Here is a 20758-nt window from a genome sequence, read left to right on the forward strand (position 1 = left end):
TTACACAGTTATGACAATACAACACAGGCCAAGAATCAGAAATTAGCGTTCGGGATCTGCCATTCGATGGACAGTAACGTATGGTCCAGGTTCCATATTACTTGCATCTATAGAAAAATTAGAAGAAAGAAAACAGATCATTAATTTTTTTTTTCTTGCTCAGCATTTCTTTTATGCGCTTTTGCCTTACCTTGTGGCGTAATTAGTATGTATTGTGAAGAGTTATCACTGGCAGCATTCATCTACAGCATAGTAAGATTGTCTTAGAAATTTGATAGCCTATAAGGATGGCTAGAATATATAGACTTACAATCATATTCATTGTTTGCTTTCTGTTGACAGCATCCATGAAGACATCAAATTCATCAAGACTACATAGTATGAAGAAGGTAAGAATTGTCCTCAAATTAAAAAGAAAGGAGTATGATCAAGAAAAGTGCCTACTTACCAAATGATAGGAGATGATATACTCTGCCATAGTGATAACAACAAACTGATTTGTGTAAACGACTTTTCGCCACCTGAGAGAGATCTTGAGTCTTTCTGACGGGAACCCTTAACAAATTGATCTCCTGTCGATACACGAATATCAAGTTGTCTCTTTTCATGATTGAAACGCAATTTTCCTTCATCGCCACGTTGATGAAGATAATAGCTAAAGTACTGCTTGGCAGAAAGTGCAATATACTGTCTGAATGCTTCCCATTTGTCCATTCTATCACGCAACATTCTCTGTAAGGACCGGTGTAGTTTTTCCATCCCTTTGATCGTATCATTGGCCTCATTCCACCTTGCAAGGGTATCATACGTTTGTTGCTCCAATTCTTCAAGTGACATGTTCATTCTGCTTTCCATTTGTTCAGCATTACTCTGTAAACGTTTAATTTCCTTTTCAACTTCTTGAGGCTTTCTTGTCGTTTCAACACGGTCGGGGTAGTCTTCTCGGCTTTGTTCAATCCAAGTTCTGACGGTCCTCTCACAATCTTGATAACTGACATGATGACTCTCATAGCGGGCTTTCATGGTCTGCTTCTGTAATTTTAACTCGTCTAGCTTTGCAATCAAGTTTTGTTTTATTTCTTCCAACCGATTAAGCTTGTGGCGGAATTCGTTGGCATATTCTTGGCGTTCCTTCTCCTTTCTTTGATATACCTGTAATTCTTGCAACGTTTCGCGAAGAGTACTTTTGGCTGCTTCTTCTTGCTTTTTAACATCCTGAAATTGTTGAAAGAGACTTCTCAATTTCTCTTCACACTCTCTAATTTCCTCTTCGAAAGAACTTAAATCAACTGGATCATTTTCTTCAAGCATTCGTCCCTTTTCAAAGATTTGACGCTCAATGGTTTGTATTTGTCGTTTAAGGCCAGATTCAGAATTTTTGCACTCTTCCTTGCGAAGATTAAGTTGGGCTATTGCCGAATGTAATTGTCTGGCTTGCTGTTCTAAACCTTGGAGTTCTCGTAGGAGTCCTTGTTGACTTTCAGATTCTTCTCTGATTCGACTATCGACATCTGTTTGGAATCTCGAGGCACCACGATAAATTTCGACCGATTCAGTCTTCATACTACCAGATTTTCCGCCCACTTTATACCCGTTGCTGGTAAAACAAAGATCGATATTTCGTGGTCTGTTGTACATAATTTCATCAGCACGCTGCCGATCATCCATCAATAACATTTTTTCAATTTTATTGGCAATAATCAGTTGCCTTTTGACCCATTCATCTTCAAATTTCAGCGCACGAAGTACCGTTAGATATTGTTCATCTGGCTCACCATCTGAGTAATCAAATAAATCATATTCGGCAACAATGATAGGTATGAGGTGCATCTTATAACTCTTGAGAATACTGAAAAGCAAGTTCTTATCAGCAAAATTTTCTACCACAAAAGCATTTAAACTTCTGTTTAGTACGGATTCTATGATTTGAGTATACTTTGGCTCAGCAACTTGTAGAGTGGATCCCATGGGTCCGACGGGTCTTCTGCCTTCCCAGCGATTTTCCCTACGAATAGCCGCTAATACATCTGGCATTTTTTGACCATAAGCTCTCATTCGGTTTCCTTTTTGTTCTTGCAGATTTCTGATAACGTCCCTTATTCCGTCTATACGACGTTTGAGGGAACTGATAGAATGCGAATTGGTTTCCATTTGTCTTTTCTTTTCGTCTATCTCCTTTTCGAGATCTTTCTGTTCGTTACCAAATTGTTTGGCTTTACTGACTTTACTTTGAATCTGTGCTCTCAATTTCTCCATATCTGCAGAAATTTCGTCACGCTTGATTCTACTGCTTGCTTCCAGCTTTTCCTCTTCTGCTTTGAGTTCTCTTTCAAATTGCTCTTTCCTTTTCTTAGTCTTTTTGATTTCCTCGTTAATAGCTTGAAGGTCACTCTGAGAATCATTCAAAATTGTTAGTAAGAATATCACTGCGATGCTTTGCTTTATAACGTAAACCTACCTTTAAACTCTTTATTCCAAATTCCTGTTCGACTTTTTTCTGTAAAAGAGCTCTTGTAGCTTCCGCATCAGGGTTGGCCAAATTAGTAGCAGCTTGCAATTCATCAGTTACTTGTAATATACTCTGATCGACCGTTTGAATTTCTTCCGTTTGCTGATTACAAGCTTCTTGTATAAGATCAAGTTCTCTCTTGGCTTTTTCTGCATTCAATTTGCATTCATCACGTTGCTTTTCCTTCATGATAATCTGCGACCAAACCAATTCATTATTCAGCACATCAATATTATCTTCGATCTGCTTGGCTTCCTGAATATCCTTATAACGTTTCTTGGCTTCGTTGGCCTCTGATTGGAGAGCAGGCAAACCTTGCTTCTTTCTTTCAAGAGTAGCGCGTGCCGTTTCCAAATTCTCGCGGATTGCTTCAAAATCGTCCTGCAGATTAGTTAGCTGAGTTCCTTGCATAAAGAGTTCATACTTGTCCTCAGGTGAACTATCACTCAGAAATTTTCTTGCTTTATCCTGCATCAATACTGTCAAAGGATTAGTCACCACAATGTTCATGTAATCCAAGATAGCGATAAGGTCTTCTTTCTTAGTAGAAACAATTCGTCCAGATGCATTTTTGATTTTGTACGGAGCTGGTCCGTCTTTATTGATTCTTCGTTCCACAATAATCATGTCAGAATATATGTCGGGTCTATAGGGTAAGTCTCCACCATTCGTCAAATGGATCGTAATATTTGCAGCACTAAAGGAACAATGAAATTGCAAGTTAAAACACTCAATAAACCAAAAAGAAAGCCTAATTTTCCATTAGGAAGGCCTAGAAACCCTACCTAGCACCGTTCTTGATGAAATCGCTCAAAGATCTACCCCGATTGGTGGAGCTGGCATTGGCACCCAGGGCAAGTGTAATGGCTGTCAAAATTGCACTTTTACCACTGCCATTGTGACCGATTACAAAATTGATTTTTGGACCAAAATCAATTTTCAAATACTTATGGCACATGAAGTTAACTAGCTCTACTCTTGCAATGGTTCCTGCCTTGTTGATTCTCTATAAAATTATCGCTTTGCTTAATCGCAGTTCCGACTTATTCGTAGAAGCTGACAACAACTCACCATATCGGTCAAGTCAACCCCATTCAAACTGTGCTGCTGGCCATTCGTACATCTTTCAACTGGTTCATCATCCTCAACGACTTCTGCTCTGGAAAATTCAATATCACCATCGTCTTCGTCCATAATTCTACTCGCGTTTTCATCGTCGTTTAAATCGATGGAACTTGAAGAGAGCTTAGGCTTCTTATGGTGTTCTGCCCCCTAAAATATACGGAATTGGATAAACTTATTCATCAAAAGCAAGCTTGTTCTTTCGACAGTTTACCTCGTGTTCTGAGCGACCATTGTAGCCGTTCTTTCTCTTCAGCGTTGAAGGCATAACAGCCGAACTAAAACCAAATTCGAAAAAAGGGGCGCGAAAGAAAATCCGTGGTTTCTTTGGCGATTTTTTTCTTTTCACTCTGTCGGAATTTTGATTGTGCTCTATAACTTCTCATTAAAGAAAAAGAGGGGTTGGGGGGAGAAAGCTATGATCTCTATAGAGGTGTTATTCTTCTATTCGCAACTAACGCGTTGTTCAACGATTTTGAAAGTAGCATAAACGCTATTTACGTCCTTGTTCTTATAACGGATTCAGTGATTTGAGCTTGCCAATAAGTATGCGATTATAAAGAATGTATTCGTATCTCTAGATAATGTTGAATGAGTCCTTCGCCGCTGAAAAGAAGTATTCACTCGAAAACTCTTTGTGCATGTTGAAAGGAAACTTCTATGAAAAGCTTGACAAAATATGTAGTTTGCAATTATTTATCAATCATTTTCAATGACAGAGGGGTGTGCCCCTTCTTTCATAACTACGAACTCCTTCCAGCTAGCTTAAATTCCTAGCGTTCTACAAGTATTCCTCGAAAAGGTGTTTATTTTGGATAATATGGATGTTAAACGGTGAACGCAATGGGAATAAGATCGCGATTATGTTAGAAAGTTAGTAAGGGAGGGGAGGCAAAAAGACTAGTAGATAATTGTTGTGGAGCAAGTTTATACATTTGTTCGAGTAGTATTATGAAGAACATTAAAGTATAATAAATATTATACGATTATTTGAACGAGAAAAAGATAGTATTTAGAAAAGGTAGGAGCCAATAGCAGCAGCAAGACCTAAAGCGATAACAGTTTTACCAGCGACTGCTTCAACATTAGCTCCTGAGCTCTTACCATTATTGTTGTTAGCATTAGAGGCATTAGCATTGTGGGGTTGTGTTTGGCTAGTAGTGGAGGAGCCACCAGCAGATGTTGGGGCAGGTGTAGAAGCAGCATTATTGTTTGCGGGTGGAGCAGCAGCAGAAGGAGGCGTAGATGAAGGTGCACTGGATGAAGAGCCATTGGAAGCAGGAAGGGTACCTCCAACACCACCTTCAATGGTGAAAGGGCCAGCAAAAGCAAGGTCGGGAGATTGCCCCAATTCGAAAGCATCTATACACAATTTCTCACATTAGTACATATACCCTCATTCAATTATTTTATCAATGCCTTATTCTTACATTCATTGCCATTTTCGATTTCAAAAGGAATTTTCCAGACATACTTCAATTCCTTTGCATTTACATTGGTAGCGATAGTGGTAACAGGCTGTAGAGCATTGGATGGACCTTTAGCCAAAACAATTTGAGGGATAGTTTGAACTGTAGGATTGATCCAAGAGATGATAGCTTCCTGACCAGCCTTATATTTTGTGTTTGCTAACGGCGACGTAATTGATACAATTGGCCCGGAACCTTGTGCCGTGACAAATGAAGCAAGATAAGCAGCAGAGATGAGAATTGAAGTTCCAGTAAATTTCATTATGCTATTTGTACTGTTTTGTGATAAAGTAGCTCGAGGGTTTGTAAGTATACAGTTGAAATGATAAATATCAAATTCAGCAGGAAAAAAGACGACAGAAAGCCAACGAAGAGATCATAGCTTAAATAGTCCTTGCAAATTTAGGGAGATCGGGGAGCACTTGAAGCACGACCTTGTTTAGAAGGAAAGCGAGAAATTCAGGGATGATTTTACTCTTTGAAAACAAAATGGTGATAGATAGGGCTATATCATAACAGGAGGGGAATGACAAACCAAGAAGGTTGTGCGTATGAACTTACCGAAAAAAAACCAATAATTTTTAGGAGTCAACACAAATGCTTTGAATGCAGATCAGCATAAATATTACACCAAAATCTACATGTTAATTCAATTCAAATTATCGATGATGATAAACAGAAAGGAACAAATAGACAATGTTCTGACTATTTTTTGTCTAGATGTAATACTTAAATGCCTTCCTGTTGCATTTATAATAGCTGATGTTGATCTGCTACTAGTACTCAAAGCTGAAAAACTGATACCTTGATAAAATCTTTCTACGATATCCGCCCTCCTTTAGTCTATCGAAATTAACCTCCTCCTTGCTGAAATCTATAAATTGATTTGAGAATCAGGCTTAAAGAGCTTCTCTTGTTGAAACCTTTCTCCTCGTCTCCAGTTTGAAGATTACTGAACGCGCAACATATTTGTAATGATACCTTTCGTGATTTGTATATCTCCTTACACTCTTTCGATTACTTCAATTTTAGGCTCCTTATCATATACGCAATTTCCTTCTAACATCTCGTTCCTTTTCAATTTAATTGCACTCAAGCTTTCCAAGATTCAGATTTGGTTTTTATTAACACGATCTCTGCCTTTGTTTTCTTTAAAAATAAATCGAATCTATCATTTTAACTATTTCGAGAAAAGTTTGAATAATCGAAACAGCAAGGCATGATCGTTGGTTCCACCTTCAGCTGACTTACACCCTTAAATTACGTCCAGCTTGCGCACAAAAAAAGGACTCTTGCGTAACTCAAGATCCTATTTACTTAAGAAGCATTAGACATGAATATCAATCGCTCTGTGTATATAAAAAGCGAGATGCATCATTCCTTCAAAGAATGCATTTTGTCACTGTTCAATATGCATGATGTTTCTATTGCCAATAGTTTTTGAGAATTGCAGAGCAATATGTAATCTATTTGTTTAAGCAAAGTTCACATTTGTTCAACAGAAGCAAATGACCTTCTGATCTGGCCAATTCATTTATCACTCGTTTGGGTAGGCTGTTCCACTATCATACCTATAATTATTTGTCAATTTATTTGCGTTCTTCAGTTATTTATTTAAATTCCCTGTTTAGTTACTTATTAATAAAGTTATTTCCAAAGACCAAACTCACGAAACTAACTACCAGTAATTGAATACGAGAGTGATGTCCGTAATCATCGCACCTACACAAAATAAACGATTCAGCTGGTGTTTTAAACAACCCTAATAGTGGCGCGAGGATATATTCAATTCCACAAAAATTTGATACACACAGATTTAAGTTTTGAGATCATAGACACGTATGCACAACTCTTTACACGCAACAAATAAATGCACACTGCAGTCTGTACTTTGAAATGAAAAATCCCCTGAATCAAGAAGGGGTAAAAGCTTGGTCATACCCATTGCATGTGTGTTTCGAGCACATTTACTCCACTTGTTGACATAGAGGAAATTATATTACACTATGTATCTATTACACCACTCAGGATGAGTAGCATAATCAAAGTAAATCATGTAATGGCATCAGCGTGCCTGTCTTCCTTACGTTTGGCGGTTAGCATTGAAAGTAGTTTTATTAAATATTCGGCATCATTTTACAAAAAGTTATATAACAATTACTCTAATCATCCTGCGTTTTCAAACGGTTCGCACGCACTTTATTACAAAAGTTTAGGATTAAGGTACCAACTTCCTCTCCTTTGTCCAAAATAGCCATGTGCCCGGAATCATATACAGTGACCAATTCACTATTGACACCATTTTCCAAATTGATTTGATGGAGCAACTCCATTTCAGGTCGTATGTATGGATCTTTGTCGGGTATCAGCAATAGCATAGGTTTTTTTGTTTTCAGTTCGTAAGAATTTGGTTGAGCGGAGGAAGGCGAAGGAAGGAGTGTGGCAATAGCAACCATACATTCAAAAAGATTGTGATCAGAAATCAATTTCATTGCTCTCGTTGTTTCTTTCTGACCATATTCGGTTAGGGCTGATTGAATGATAGCAGACCTTGTCCATTCTAAGTATTCTGCAGTAGCCTTGCGCTCCGAATATATATCCCAACCAATACGAGGAATATGCATATGTGGTATACCTGCCGCAATCAATATAATACCCTCGAGAACTATCCCCAAATTACCAGCAAGTCTTTTGTTTAGACAGGAGTCCGTAGCATAGAGCAACGATACCATGCCTCCCATCGATAATCCTCCAATAAACAGGTGCACATATTTTTCCTCTGGGTAATGGACTCGTTTTACTTCTTCTAGGGTCAACTCAATATCAGAAAGTACATCGTCAAATGAGAATGTGATTGTGTCTGAATCTAAAGATCCGTTCAATAATTGCGATGCCCCATGAAATCTAACATCGAGAACGAGCACCCTATATCCATTACTAACCAGGTTAGGGATGACAGTGTTGAAATGTTGTGAGTCACCTCCAGCACCATGTATTAATAGTATCAACGGACTTTTTGCTGAATTTTCTGAACCGAATACTTTGTAATATCTATCAACTGTATATCGTTCAAGCCTGGTCATCGGAAGAGTCGAAATAAGAATGTCTTACATTTCGTACCAAACTATCTCTTTGAGCTTTTGTACAGTTTACTTCTTTTGTTCGACCCTTCAGGAAAGTAGTACAAAATACACAGGTGCAAAGGCATATTCCCAGAGCACAGACAATTTAACAATTATTTCCAAGGGAATGAAAGATTAGCAAAAATTGCTTTTCGTAAAACATTAACAACAAATGAAAGCTGCCTGAAAAGGGCATTGAGACTGAAAAAATGTTTTATATCTTTGCTAAGACCTAATCCAAAAAAAAAGAGAAAAAGGTTAATAATCACCTCGCGTTTGAACAAAATGATGGTAATGACTGTAATATTCTGATGGTCCATTTCTTATTAGCTTCAGTTATTCTCAGTCTCTTTCACTAATGGTAATTAGACATGGTTATACCTCCTCTGTCAAACAACCATCTTTCAACTTCAAAGTCTGCATTTGAGAACAGGTCACAAGCAATTGTATACAGACCGTTTCCTCGTGCAATATTTTTGAAATATAGATAGCCAATTTTGGTAGATTGGAGTGAATTTGTTTATATTATTACTTAGGCCTGGTAAAGAGGTACTCTTCACTTTTTTGAAGATTATTGAATATATTGGTAGTTGATGTTTCTTTAAAATTGGTCGAACAGTCTTGTCAATAAGCATCTTCTACAGATGCTGCTTTCTTTTGTCGCGATTTGAGGCAATTTCTGTAAAAATAGCAAGAAAGCGTTGTATGATATAGAAGATTAAACGATCAATAATAGTCATCCAAGATAATCAAAGATAAGCTAGCCTTAATACACTTGCATTCAGCGGATTATGGTAAGCTTTCTATTCTTTAAATACATTGTTTTAGGTAATAGTAAGGTGTCGCGGTTTTGAAGAATGATGTGCGGTAAAAGTAGTCATGTCGAGTTCTGATGGAAGAAGTCAGATAGTTTGTTCAACGCTGATATATCATTCGTATAGCTGAGCTCTCAAACTTACCTAAAACTGTACATTGAAAAGGATATATCATCCTGTCTAGCTTTCAGAATATCAGTAGGACATTTGCAAAACTGTAGCATAATAGATTCTCTGAACCTTAATCATCTACTTTGTAATGCATATCGAATGCACAATCTGCTATATCATCGACAAATTCCTAAAAAGCGCAGGTTGACAGATAACTGGACTAAAAACTAAAATTCGGTAGCATAAACTCGTTCATGACCATCAGTGTCATCTTTAATTTCAAAGCTTATGTATCGGATTTAATCAACGACCTAATTAAATTCATGATTATAATCTGTGTAAAAAAAAAAAGTTGAGACAGTGTGCTGAGGTTCCTTGAATGAATAAATGAAGCCCCTGCATTAGTATAGGAATCTATAGAAGATATGATGCATGTCGTCTGCTGCATAGCATTCTATCACGATTTAGAGTCTTTTTCATCACTAGAGAAATGCAATTATATCGGGAGACTTCAAGCCAATCATATACATACATTTGAACCAAATATTCCTCGCAGAAGTTTCGGTACAAAAATGTCATCTTCATCTGCATATGTACAAGCCTTCCGTTATTCCAAATTTTCCAAAAAAAAAGTCGACCTTGCGAGCCTCTCAGCCCTGCAAAAAGAAGGAATGCAAGTTATTTAATTCACGTTTTATAGGGAGTCAGCCTTCTTCACGGATTCAATATAATACGGGTAGTTATATGCATGTACAGTTTATTTCAACAGTCTATATGTATTAATCTCAAAAGTCAGACCATATGTAACAATTTCTTCAATCTAGCATAAGCTGACCTCGATATTTTACTCCAGCAGTTAAATTAACCCCTTGAAGATGATAGAAAAAGTTAGATAAACTACGGTTGAACGTTTGCTCAGATTGTGTGGTTTAATAAATTGGTAACTGTGTGTGAGTGGATGATTGTCATTTAGTGTTTTTATTACTCTTCAGATGAAGTAGAAAGATGATTTACTATGTAACGTCAGATGAGCACGCGTATGCTAGTCACTAATTTCAGGTTCAGATACGGCCATATATTGTACAAAACCATTATTAGATGCAATATAAATAGACCTTGGTAGTTATATACTTTATCTGGTTGTACTTACTCGAGTATAGTAGTTGTTATCTCACCAAACACGTCAGTTGCGAACGAAATTGAACCACAAATCGAAAACCGTAGTACCAAAGAACGCTTAACTGTGATGAGTGTACCAAAGCACCATCTGGAAAAAAGAAGGACCCTATCGTATGGATAAAGGAATATTGAAAGTGAAGCAGTGGAATGCCATACGATAGCGCCTGAACATGCTGTGAAATATCAGTTTTCAAAGTTGGTTGGATTCTTAGGTTAATAAGTAGTTTGTATAAGAATCACATACGTGCCAAAACTTTTGTTCTCGAACCTATTCCCCTTTTTTTAACTTTTTCTGTAGGAACTGAAGCCAGATGAAAAATCATCATGACAAAACATCCAGTGTTTTTCAACACAAAAGTTAGACATTGTACGTCCAGTATTCAAGTAGACTAAACTTATTCTACTCAAAGTGTAACAATATAATCATAATTATATATTCCATCTGATAAATACATACTATCAATTATCAGATCTTGAGTTTTTGGTGCCACGGGCGGTGTATTCTTAACAGATGTTGCAATTAAAGGCAAAATAACTCGTGGAATTATTGTTTCCAATGTTCGCATTGATGTTTGCGCTTGCCTTCAATAATAAAAGGAATTAAATTTTTGCTTTTTATTCTTGATAAAACTCAATCAAGTGTAAGTTATTACTAAATTACTGGTTGGTTTTCTTTCGGTTGTAAAAGTCCCTTCTGGGTAAAAAGGAATCTCGCAACGGTGCTATTAATGAGCCATTTCATATTGTTCTGTTCTTATCAAAAAAATCTGATAAGTCCTTCGTTTCACAATTGTGTGTTACATACACAATCCAACTGATCTTTGATGTCTCTGTTTAGATCTGTCCAATTATCGCGTACAATACGCTTCACCCGCAATAATCCGTTAACATATATTTCATTCTGCAATTCAAACATTCAATATTCATGTTACAATGTTCGACAGAAGATTAGGAAGGTCTATTGAAAACTTTACAACGCGCAGGATGAAAGTATAAAACCCGTTGTTAAGGGTCAATCCTCATCTGCTTTTCATCATCACCATTCGTGTTTGTTTTCAGTCTGTCAAAAAATGCGTAACTCTCTCGTTATTTGTGCTGCCATCGCCACTTTCGTTTCCTCTGCTGCCGCTGCTGTTGACTGCAATCCTTCTTATAACGTCCCTCCTTCTACGACATGCTTTACTAATTGTAATATCGTAAGTCTAAAATACCTATAATCTATATTACGTTAACAGGTTCAATGAGTTAATTTTGATTGGCTAAACAAAACTCTTGATATATAGCAAACGGGTCAAAAATGGGTCCCTGGATGGACTATGGATCATACCTCTCCGCTTTTCTTGGACTCTCTTGCTCTAATGTGTAATAAAGCGGGCCCTAATTACATGAATTTCATGACGAATGCAGGCATGTGTATGGCCAAGTGTACCGGTGATGATCCTGATTTGTTCACTGCCGAGTTTACTGCTGCATGTGCATGGTGGAATAAGCACAAAAATGACTCTTGTGATGCTAATTCTCCTGCCACTTCCAAAACCAAAACTAGCACTACTACTACAAAGACGTCAACTAAAACTAGCACTAGCACTACAAAGTCGTCAACCAAAACTACGGGTACTGTTACAGGTACTGGCTCTAAGCCTACCATTACGGAGGGAAACAAACCTACTTCTATCGGCGGTAGCACTGTTACCAAAACAGTTACTGTTTCTATCTGCCCTACTGCCACCGATTCTTTCTGTCAACCCGGTTTCCGTGGAAAGAAGAATGGTAGAGGACCTGAAGGCGCTTGCTGCTCCCATAGCGATGATTGTCAAGAAAGCTGTATCAAGGGTAAATGTAATGCCCCCATTGCAACTACCTGCTACACTGGTTCAGAAGGTCGCGGCAATGGGGATGGCTATAATGGTGCCTGCTGTGAAACCAGTGACGACTGTTGGGAAAGCTGTGTTAAAGGAAAATGTAATGGCCCTTCTCTTGCCACTTGCGACATTGGTTTTATCGGTAAGAAAACCGGCAAAGGCCCCAAAAATTCTTGTTGTAATTCCAACAGAGATTGCAAGAACAGCTGCGTAAAAGGAAAATGTGACTGAGTAGGTCGCTCTACATAACCTAAACTGTATCTTGTATCGCGAATAATCCTTAACATAACATTCCAAAAAACCCATCTTTGTTATTTCTGTATTGCACTGTCGTTCCTTATAATGCTCGAAACATTGTCCAAACTCTTAATATCAATAAAACTCAAATCCCAGTTTCATTAGAACTTCGATCGTAGTATGCGATGTATTTGGAAGGAAAAGAAGATTGTTCTCACTGGCGCAATTTCAATTAATGATGTCGATTACTTTGTTGTATAACAGTTTAGGATTTGAAATATTATTTTAAGTAATTATATTATTGTATGTAGAAGCATACTATGCTTCCTCAACATAATTTGCAGGCACCAAGCCCTCACGATGACCTTCTTCGGATCTAGCTTTCCACCAATCGTCACTTTCTTTTACCAAAATAATGAGAGTCTCACCAGCATTAAAGTTCAAACAGCCTTGTTCTTCAGGGCCTGTAAAGTCATACAGAGCTTTTACTTTGATATTCAGTTCAGGAACTATTCACATACGAAAGCACAGTTAATACTGATCTAAGAAGAAAAGAATTGGCTAATCTTCACTTTACCTTCGACTTTCATTTGAACATAGGCTCTTGGAAAGTAGCCTGTTTTTTGGTCTTTTTGCAATGTGCCGTACCACCAGTCTTCGTTTGAATCATCATCACGTACCAGAATAGTATCGTCTTGTAAAAAGGTAAGATCGTCTGATCCAGCACCATTATAGTCCCACATGGCAATATATTCTACATTATGTATGACAGAAAAATAAAAAATTGTTTATAATTATGTAATCCCTCAATAAAAAAAAAACAACAGAAATAGTTACCTTTCTCGGGTTTCGTCGTATCAATGGCACTCATGTTTTCTGTTGAAGCAGCAATCTCCTCCGAGACAGAAGGCTCTGCTTGCTGAGAATCTGAAGCTTGCACAGGGGTTGTTCCTCCACTAGCACGCGCTTGCAATTCAGCAAGGAAGTTAGCGCTGGATAATGGTGCAGCAACTGGTGTGGGCGCAGCAATTTCTTCCGGAGCTGCCGCTGGTTGAACGGGGGTTGACGAACCGCCAATAATACGACCGGCAACAGAAGAAGCACTACGGTCATTAGTAACAGCTTTCTTTAATCTAGTTCCTGCTTGAATTTGATTCAGCAAAGCACTTCTTAAGTCACCTCCGCCAGATATAGGCTGTTGTGGTATACTTTCCGAAGTGAAAGCTTGAGGAGCAGGAGGTGCAGCAGTTGTAACAGGTGCAACAGGTGCAACAGGAGCAGGAGGAGCAGGAGGAGCAGGAGGAGCAGGAGGAGCCTTAGGTGATGCCGACGTCGTTGAAATAGATGCATTAGCATCATTTACTGTTGACAATGCCGAAGGAGAGGCAGGTATGTCTGAGGAGGTACTAGCGTTGGGGTTATCTAACTCATTCGGCTTAGGCGAGCCTTTTTCGGAGCTATCTATAATTGGAAATTAGTTTGACTGAGAAAAGGGAACATATTTCAGTATCCGGATATCGTACCTCTATTTGTATTTCCACTATAGACACTGAAGAGTTTTGAAGCCAGACCTTTTGCGCTGCCAGCAGCAGGGAATTCACTTTCTTCATCTGAGTCGTTGTTGCCTGCGTCCCAATTATCATCGTCCGAATCTGTATCAACTTTATTGCTGCCTTTTGTAGCTGAAAATGCCGAAAATGCAGCGAAGGGGTTATAACTCATTCTTTTGTTGGTAGCCTGGTTGGGCTTTTCGGCCTGTGAAGACGTAGCATTCGGATCAGCCGTTTGTTGCACTTTATTGAAAGGATTCGTATTGCTTCTGGTGACTTCAGGAACAGGAGCTGTTGAGGCCTCTGTTTCAGATGATGGTGCAATAACATTGTTAGAAATATTTTGTTCCTCTGGTTTACGTTCGCTATTCTGGGCTTTTTTCAAGGCTTCAGCCTCCTCTTCATCACGCTTTAGAGCATCAAAACGGGCTTGGCGTTCGGCTTCTTCTTTTGCTAAAATTTCACGTCGTCTTCGTTCCATGTCTTCATTTTCTTGTTGCTGCCTTTTCTTCTCTTCTTCTTCATTTTTACGAGCGGTTTCAGCTTCTAAGCGTTCACGTTCAAGACGTTCCTTTTCGCGTAATTGTGTCTCTTCGTCTGTCCTTTGCCTATGTTGATCGGTTATACTTTGGTGAACATCTAAACGAAAATGTTGCAATTGAGCATCCCAGTATAGAAATAAGCATATGTAAAAAGCAAGTTACCTTCAGAATTGTGTTCTGCCTCGTTGGGTTTACTAACACTTTCAACTGATGGTATGGAGACATTTGAAGGACTGTTCATAGCAGGCTTTCGTTTAGCCTGTATGGCAGCTAAACGTTCTTGAACACGTCTTTCTGCCTATTAAGTAGCGCGTGAGTACACATATGCTCGTTATTACAATACAGTGTCATGAACAATACCTCTTTCTTGATTTCATCAGCTGTACGAGGACGAGCAGGAGAGGGCTTGGATTTAGGACTTGAGACGTTTGGTGAACTGAGAGCGGTCAATGTAGGACTATTCCTTGTTGCAGAGCTATCAAACCCATGACGAGGGCTATTATCTGTAAATGAAGGTGTATGCGGCGTTGAGGTTCGTTCTGGAACCGTGCAGTCTAACTGTTCAATAAAGTGACGCAGTTCATAAGAAAGATCTTGCTTATTTTCGAAACGTTTCTTATCTTCCAGATCCTTTGCAGCTGAAATCTCCTCCAGATATCTAAAATCGCCACGCATATCTAATAAAGCAGTGCGTGACTTTTCCATTTCACGTTCGAAAGTATCCGCTTTTTTATCCATTTCCTCCTTTTCTTCTTCGGCACGACGCAATATAAGACCAGCATCCGCATGAGAGCCTACATTACCAGCTTTACGAGCAGCCATCATTGCTTTGGCTTTCGCTCTCACACGATCACTTTCAGTAATGGAGCCACCAGGACCCGTCGGTTGAATGAAAGCCATATAATCTTGAGTACCGTCATTCTTTCTTGATTGACGTACTTTAGCATCACGTACCTCAGCGGCAGCACTACGTAACTGACGGGCTAGCACGGGAATGTCACGATTGCATAAGTATTGAATTTCATCTTGCAAAGACTTTTCCGTCTCTATAAGGCCCATCAATATTTCTGCGTTCTCCCAATACTTGTTGAAGCTAGCATTGCTCAGCATATTCTTGTTGATATCATTCTGTGCGCGTCTAATATTCTCTTTGAGTTCTTCCAATGACATCTTGTTTCTGTAACTGTACGAAGCATTTTTATATTGGCTGGTTTTAGGCATTCTATCCAGTTGACGCTGCGTCTCAGCGATTTGTTTGCGAAGATCCTCCAAGACTTCCACATCGGCCTCATCGCTGGACTCTTTGTCATAGCGAGAATGGTATCGACTACTGTTCGATCGAGGTTCTTTACGTCTCGAGCTCGAGACATAGTCCTCCGCATCCAAATGATAAGGAGAATCGTCATTGTTGTGCTGGCCTGCGTATTGTGAATGATCGCTGCTGCTGCTGCCGAAGGATGGCTTTGAGGGTGGAGGGCGACGGCCCAAGACAAACTTTTTCAGCACACTTGAAGGTGGTTTCAGCTCAGCAGGTAAAACCGATGGGATGTCACATCCATTCATTTTACGATAGATTAAATGCATAGCCACTGCAAATTCGTCCTCATCCAAACTTCCTCTGTTGTCACTATCGGCCAGATTCCAAATTTTCATCAAATCCTCGGGCGGTAGTTGAGACTGAGTGAATACATCCTTCGCTGTGTCTCCTGACATGAATCCAGAGCCGGATCCCTCCCAGGCATTGAAAATTTCGCGATATCGCATCTTATCTTCAGGACTTATCTTCCAAGTAACCCGGTTGGCCTCTGTCGTACCCAAACTAGGATTCAGAAGGTTTGTGATGCCATTCTGGTTAGGCATCATTTTCTTGGCAAAATCAAGATTGGCAAGGCGAGTTTTAGGTGGTAAGGCAGGAGGCATGGAGGGCTGAAAGCCAGTCTGTAGTGGGCTTTGGTAGTTGTTGGTGGTGAAGCCTGCCATCATAGATCGAGAAGGTAAAGCGGGCGGCATGGGCGCGTTGTTTTGCATCTGCATGCCTGGCGTCAGTGGAGTCTGCGCTGATACATTTTGCATGGAGGGCGTCATACCTCCCATCATGGTGTTATTATGGAACTGCTGCATTGGCTGAGGTGGTAGACTGGTATTGACGAGTTGTTGTGATGGATTTGCTGTTTCGGTTGAAGCAATGGTGGCCATAGCTATTTCAGTTTCTTCCCTAATGTCTGGAGGGAGGGTATTGGGAAGGCTTTGGCCCATCAACTTTCTGGACGTGAAATACATGGCAACAGCAAATTCGGGAAAGGTTAAATAAGGTGCATTCGCAATAGAGGCGAGATCCCTTTCAAAGAAGAGTCGTGTTAACATGTCGGCCCTTTGCTTGAGAGAGTTTTAATAGTTATTTTCATACCAGATTTTTGCTAGAGTGTCATTGTCGAGATTGGATCGTCTGAGGAGTTCACTGACAGTTTGAGCTATGCATAAAGTTTTGTTAGACTGTTAACTTTATGCGTTCAAGCAAGATGAGAAAGCTTACCAGAGATCTTGTTTCCTCCAAACGCTGCTGAGCTTTGAGCAAACAGTTGCTCAAACTTTGTCTGGTCTGCTTGAGTTAAGAAATTCAACCGAATGCCTATTTTGTTATTGTTGACTTGTGTGAGCTAATGAAATGGGCTCCATTTAATGGATACTATTCAAAGCGGCAGGTACCTTTTGAAGGGCCGGACGGTCCCCCTGCGTTATTATTATACATTTACTTCAAAAAGTTTTGAACAAGCTTTGATACTATCTATTACAGGCTGAAGCTTTGGCAATAGAAAGGAGAAGTACGAGGATGGGGGGTTGAACGAGATGTCGGAAGATGTTAAGGAAGCGCACTATGGCCCTTTTGGATACGAACATGAACTTACTGTACTTTGGGTATTTTTTAATCCCCGATATCAACTTTACTGTTGTTGCACGACGAATAGAAACGTTTCTCAAAATAAACGGGCATATTACAGCTTGCTACTTGCCTTTAACGTAAATAAATAGAATGATGATCCTAATTTTACGTTTTCACTTTGGCTGACTTTGGATGGTGACAGAGTATGTAAAAGCATTTTGATATTCTCGCCTTTGATAATTGTACCCGTCCCTATCGTTTTTATTGGACAGCCATTGCCACCTGTTTCCTTAGTGTTTAATGCGCTTTTGGCAGAAAATAGGAAAAAAAGTAAGAATATAACATGAGCTATTGAAGTATTTGGGATTTAATCAAGCGTCTTGAAAGGTTACGGTTTTCCTTCGAGTGTTCATATCAACTGACCTTACTGCAACTTCTATGACTGTTATTCATTTCATCTTTGTTTCGAAAAGCATTCAATGGGAATGCTACGTGAATAAAACATACGTTCTGCAAACGCTTTAGAACAGCCCTTTGAAAAAGCTGTCATGTACAGTTTTTAAAAGCAATGCAGTTTCCATCGTTTCCATCCATTTTATAGATGAATACAAGTTCTCTAGAAATATTCATCCTGACTGCTGCAACCTTCACGGAGTTACTTTGTTCTCTCTTGAGGATGGTGAAAAAAAGTGATGCGTAGAGAAATGATTGTTAGCAAAAGCAAGAGCAGGTAGATTTTTTAATTGAGCAAAGTATGTTTGATGATCAATAGGATCTTTGACAGCATCTATTTTGGAACTCAATAGAACTATGACAAACAAAGGCAATGGAAAGCCAGAGTTGTTCGCCTTCACAAGGGGAAATCCTTGACCCATCTACTTGACTGTTGGAGGATGTCGAATAAGTGCCATTGGATATATTCCAGCGATAGCCTTCGACAGCCTTCATTGACCATTAGCCACTCCAGCAACTCCAGCTTATCTAGTAGCGTTACGTCTGCCTGCGCGCGAAATTGTCCAACTTGCCTTAAAAATCTTGCCTATTGCCTTGGTACAGTGTTTTGTGAACAAATTCTTGTCCAAGGTCTTCTTTGACGGCAATGTAGAGCACCCTGTATCAACCTAGTCTCTGACACATCTTGTCCATGTTTAAGTAGGTCTGTCATCGAACAAGATAATTAAAATACTTTGAAACTGAGAAAAGAGCTTACCTCCACACCTTGTGCCTTCAATGAAATGAACATGTTATTTAAAGCCCTGTAGTGAATTGTCATGGTGTTTTCTTTTTCTTCACTGCGATGGAGAGCCATGCTCCTCACGCGGGTCATCTTTTGTGTCATCAAAAACTTTTGTTTCCCACACTTTGGCAAACAGAGTGGTCCATTGCTGAATCTGAACTTTGGATTAACCTAACACCGTTTCTTTTTTCCTTTCATACTCTTCTTTTTTTTTTTCCCTTACCCAAACTTCCAGTGAAAAAGGCACAAAACACGTTCAACATGGCCACGCTACGCTCATTGTCTAACCGTCTTGCACGTTTTGCCCTCTATGAATGTACTGCTGATTTGTCTCATTTGTCTCGTCATGAGCATGCAGCTTTGAAAAAGTTGGTGAAAGCAGGCAAATACTTGGACCAACTGTACATGCGACAAGCTTGGTCAGGCAACGAAGAACTCGGTAAAAAATTACACAAACAAGGAAACCAAGAGTTGTGCACTTTATTTGAAATGTACAAAGGTCCTTGGGTAAAGAGTCATGGTGTATACAGATATAGACAGAAGGGATGGAGATAATTGACTTTTTTGTTCCTCTCTCACCATTAAAAAAGGCACGCGAAGATGACAACGTTGCTTTCATTGAAGGTGTTCCCAAGCGTCCTGAGGGAGGCAATTTATACCCTGAAGATATGACAAAGAAAGAGTTTGAAGAGTGGGTCTCTGGTTTATCCAAGGAAGAACAGCAGAAGGCAAAGAGCTATTATACGATCATCCGCAGGAATAAGGAGGGTCAATTGGAAGCTGTACCTTATTCGGAAGCGTATGCTGATCTGTTAAAGCCTGCTGCTGAGCATCTTCGTGAAGCAGCGGAAGCCTTAAAGAACAAGGAGATCGGCCACGGTGAAGAAGGCACACGCATCGATCAGTTTCTTGTTTCTCGTGCCGATGCTTTTGATTCCAACGAATACCTTGCGTCTGAATTGGACTGGCTTCGACTTGGAAAGTTCAACACATTGGAAGTCACCGTCGGCCCCTACGAGCAATATACCGATGGCCTGTTTACATTGAAGAGCGCTTACGAATTCTATATCCATGTGAGGGATGAAAAATCTTCTCAATTGTTGGAGAAATTCTCAGATTTGCAGTTTGTAGAAGACCGTTTGCCCATACCCGCGAAATACCGCAATGACAATTTGGTGACTGCTCCTATTGTCGTTGTCAATCAGCTTTATGCGGCGGGCGATGTGGCTGTAAGTAGTCTGGTTTTTATTTTTTTTTTCCATCAAAAAAGATACTTTGAAACATGGGGTCGCTGACAAAAAAATAAAATAAAATAAACTGTGATAGGTTCCTATGACAGCAGCGTACAACCTCCCTAACGATGAAGAAGCGATCAAAAAAGGCGGCTCCAAGTTGGTATTGATCAAGAATGTACAAGAAGGCAAATTTGAGAAAGTGTTACGACCGATTGCTGCGAATGTTTTGGAAAAGGAGCAGCTTCAATATTTGACAAAGGATGCTTTCACAACGCACGTCTTGTTACATGAAGTATGTCACAGCAACGGGCCACATCATACATTGGAAGGGGACACAGTGCGCTCCAAATTACAAGAATATCACTCTGCGCTTGAAGAAGCGAAAGCTGATATTGCTGCTTTATTTGCTGCTGATCTCATGGTAGACCATGGTACGATTGACAATGTGAGCCAAAAGGAATTCTGGGTCACTTTCTTGGCCTCGGCGTTCCGATCCATTCGTTTCGGTATTCAAGAGGCCCATGGTTTAGGTCAAGCGATCCAATTGAACTACCTTATTGAAAAAGGCGGATTCCAATGCGACGAGAAGAGCAAATTATACAGTGTGAACTTTGACAAGATCCGATCTGCAGTGTCCGATCTCACGCATGATATTTTGGTGCTGCAGGGCAACGGCATTAAAGAAGACGTGGATAAGTTTGTTAAAAAGTATGGCCTACTCGACGCGAATACAAAGGAGGCTCTGGATCGTATTGATCATGCGGGTATTCCAGTGGATATTCGTCCCCGCTATCCATTAGCTGCTGAAGAAGATTAAGCGGGGGAGAAGAAAAAAATAAAATAAAATAAAATAAAATAAAAGTGACGTCTTGAGGTTCGCTTTGTTG

The 20758-nt window shown here is 39.6% G+C and overlaps 6 protein-coding genes across 6 annotated transcripts; 2 read left to right on the forward strand and 4 right to left on the reverse strand.

Moving 5' to 3' along the window:
• Positions 1-42: 42 nt before the first annotated feature.
• BDF20DRAFT_916128 (P-loop containing nucleoside triphosphate hydrolase protein) lies at positions 43-3899 on the reverse strand (the record flags this gene model as incomplete). Its single annotated transcript, XM_053084410.1, has 8 exons — positions 43-107; positions 191-242; positions 311-371; positions 449-2391; positions 2459-3206; positions 3295-3515; positions 3581-3781; positions 3846-3899. 8 exons carry the CDS (start codon positions 3897-3899, stop codon positions 43-45), a joined length of 3345 nt encoding a protein of 1114 aa, XP_052932985.1.
• A 626-nt stretch (positions 3900-4525) lies between these two features.
• On the reverse strand, positions 4526-5488 carry BDF20DRAFT_117627 (uncharacterized protein). The gene is made up of 2 exons (XM_053074722.1): positions 5062-5488; positions 4526-4993 (listed from the first exon to the last, which is right to left on the reverse strand). Exons 1-2 carry the CDS (start codon positions 5360-5362, stop codon positions 4644-4646), a joined length of 651 nt encoding a protein of 216 aa, XP_052932986.1. The 5' UTR covers positions 5363-5488; the 3' UTR covers positions 4526-4643.
• A 1496-nt stretch (positions 5489-6984) lies between these two features.
• Positions 6985-8424, reverse strand: BDF20DRAFT_117642 (Alpha/Beta hydrolase protein). The gene has a single exon (XM_053074723.1). It carries the CDS (start codon positions 8181-8183, stop codon positions 7263-7265), a length of 921 nt encoding a protein of 306 aa, XP_052932987.1. The 5' UTR covers positions 8184-8424; the 3' UTR covers positions 6985-7262.
• A 2973-nt stretch (positions 8425-11397) lies between these two features.
• Positions 11398-12420, forward strand: BDF20DRAFT_826256 (uncharacterized protein; the record flags this gene model as incomplete). Its single annotated transcript, XM_053078051.1, has 3 exons — positions 11398-11523; positions 11611-11833; positions 12029-12420. The coding sequence occupies 3 exons, from the start codon at positions 11398-11400 to the stop codon at positions 12418-12420; spliced, it is 741 nt and encodes a 246-aa protein (XP_052932988.1).
• Positions 12421-12744: 324 nt separating this feature from the next.
• Positions 12745-17267, reverse strand: BDF20DRAFT_916132 (uncharacterized protein; the record flags this gene model as incomplete). The annotated part of the gene is made up of 9 exons (XM_053084411.1): positions 12745-12935; positions 13004-13180; positions 13264-13887; positions 13950-14615; positions 14681-14816; positions 14879-16856; positions 16926-16989; positions 17052-17147; positions 17225-17267. 9 exons carry the CDS (start codon positions 17265-17267, stop codon positions 12745-12747), a joined length of 3975 nt encoding a protein of 1324 aa, XP_052932989.1.
• Positions 17268-18436: 1169 nt separating this feature from the next.
• BDF20DRAFT_117920 (uncharacterized protein) lies at positions 18437-20729 on the forward strand. Its single transcript, XM_053074724.1, has 4 exons — positions 18437-18555; positions 18654-19143; positions 19227-19865; positions 19963-20729. The coding sequence occupies exons 2-4, from the start codon at positions 18697-18699 to the stop codon at positions 20686-20688; spliced, it is 1812 nt and encodes a 603-aa protein (XP_052932990.1). The 5' UTR covers positions 18437-18555; positions 18654-18696; the 3' UTR covers positions 20689-20729.
• The last annotated feature ends 29 nt before the right edge of the window (positions 20730-20758 follow it).

This window comes from Mycotypha africana (assembly GCF_025528875.1).
Source record: "Mycotypha africana strain NRRL 2978 chromosome Unknown BDF20scaffold_10, whole genome shotgun sequence".
Classification (NCBI taxonomy): Eukaryota; Fungi; Mucoromycota; class Mucoromycetes; order Mucorales; family Mycotyphaceae; genus Mycotypha; species Mycotypha africana.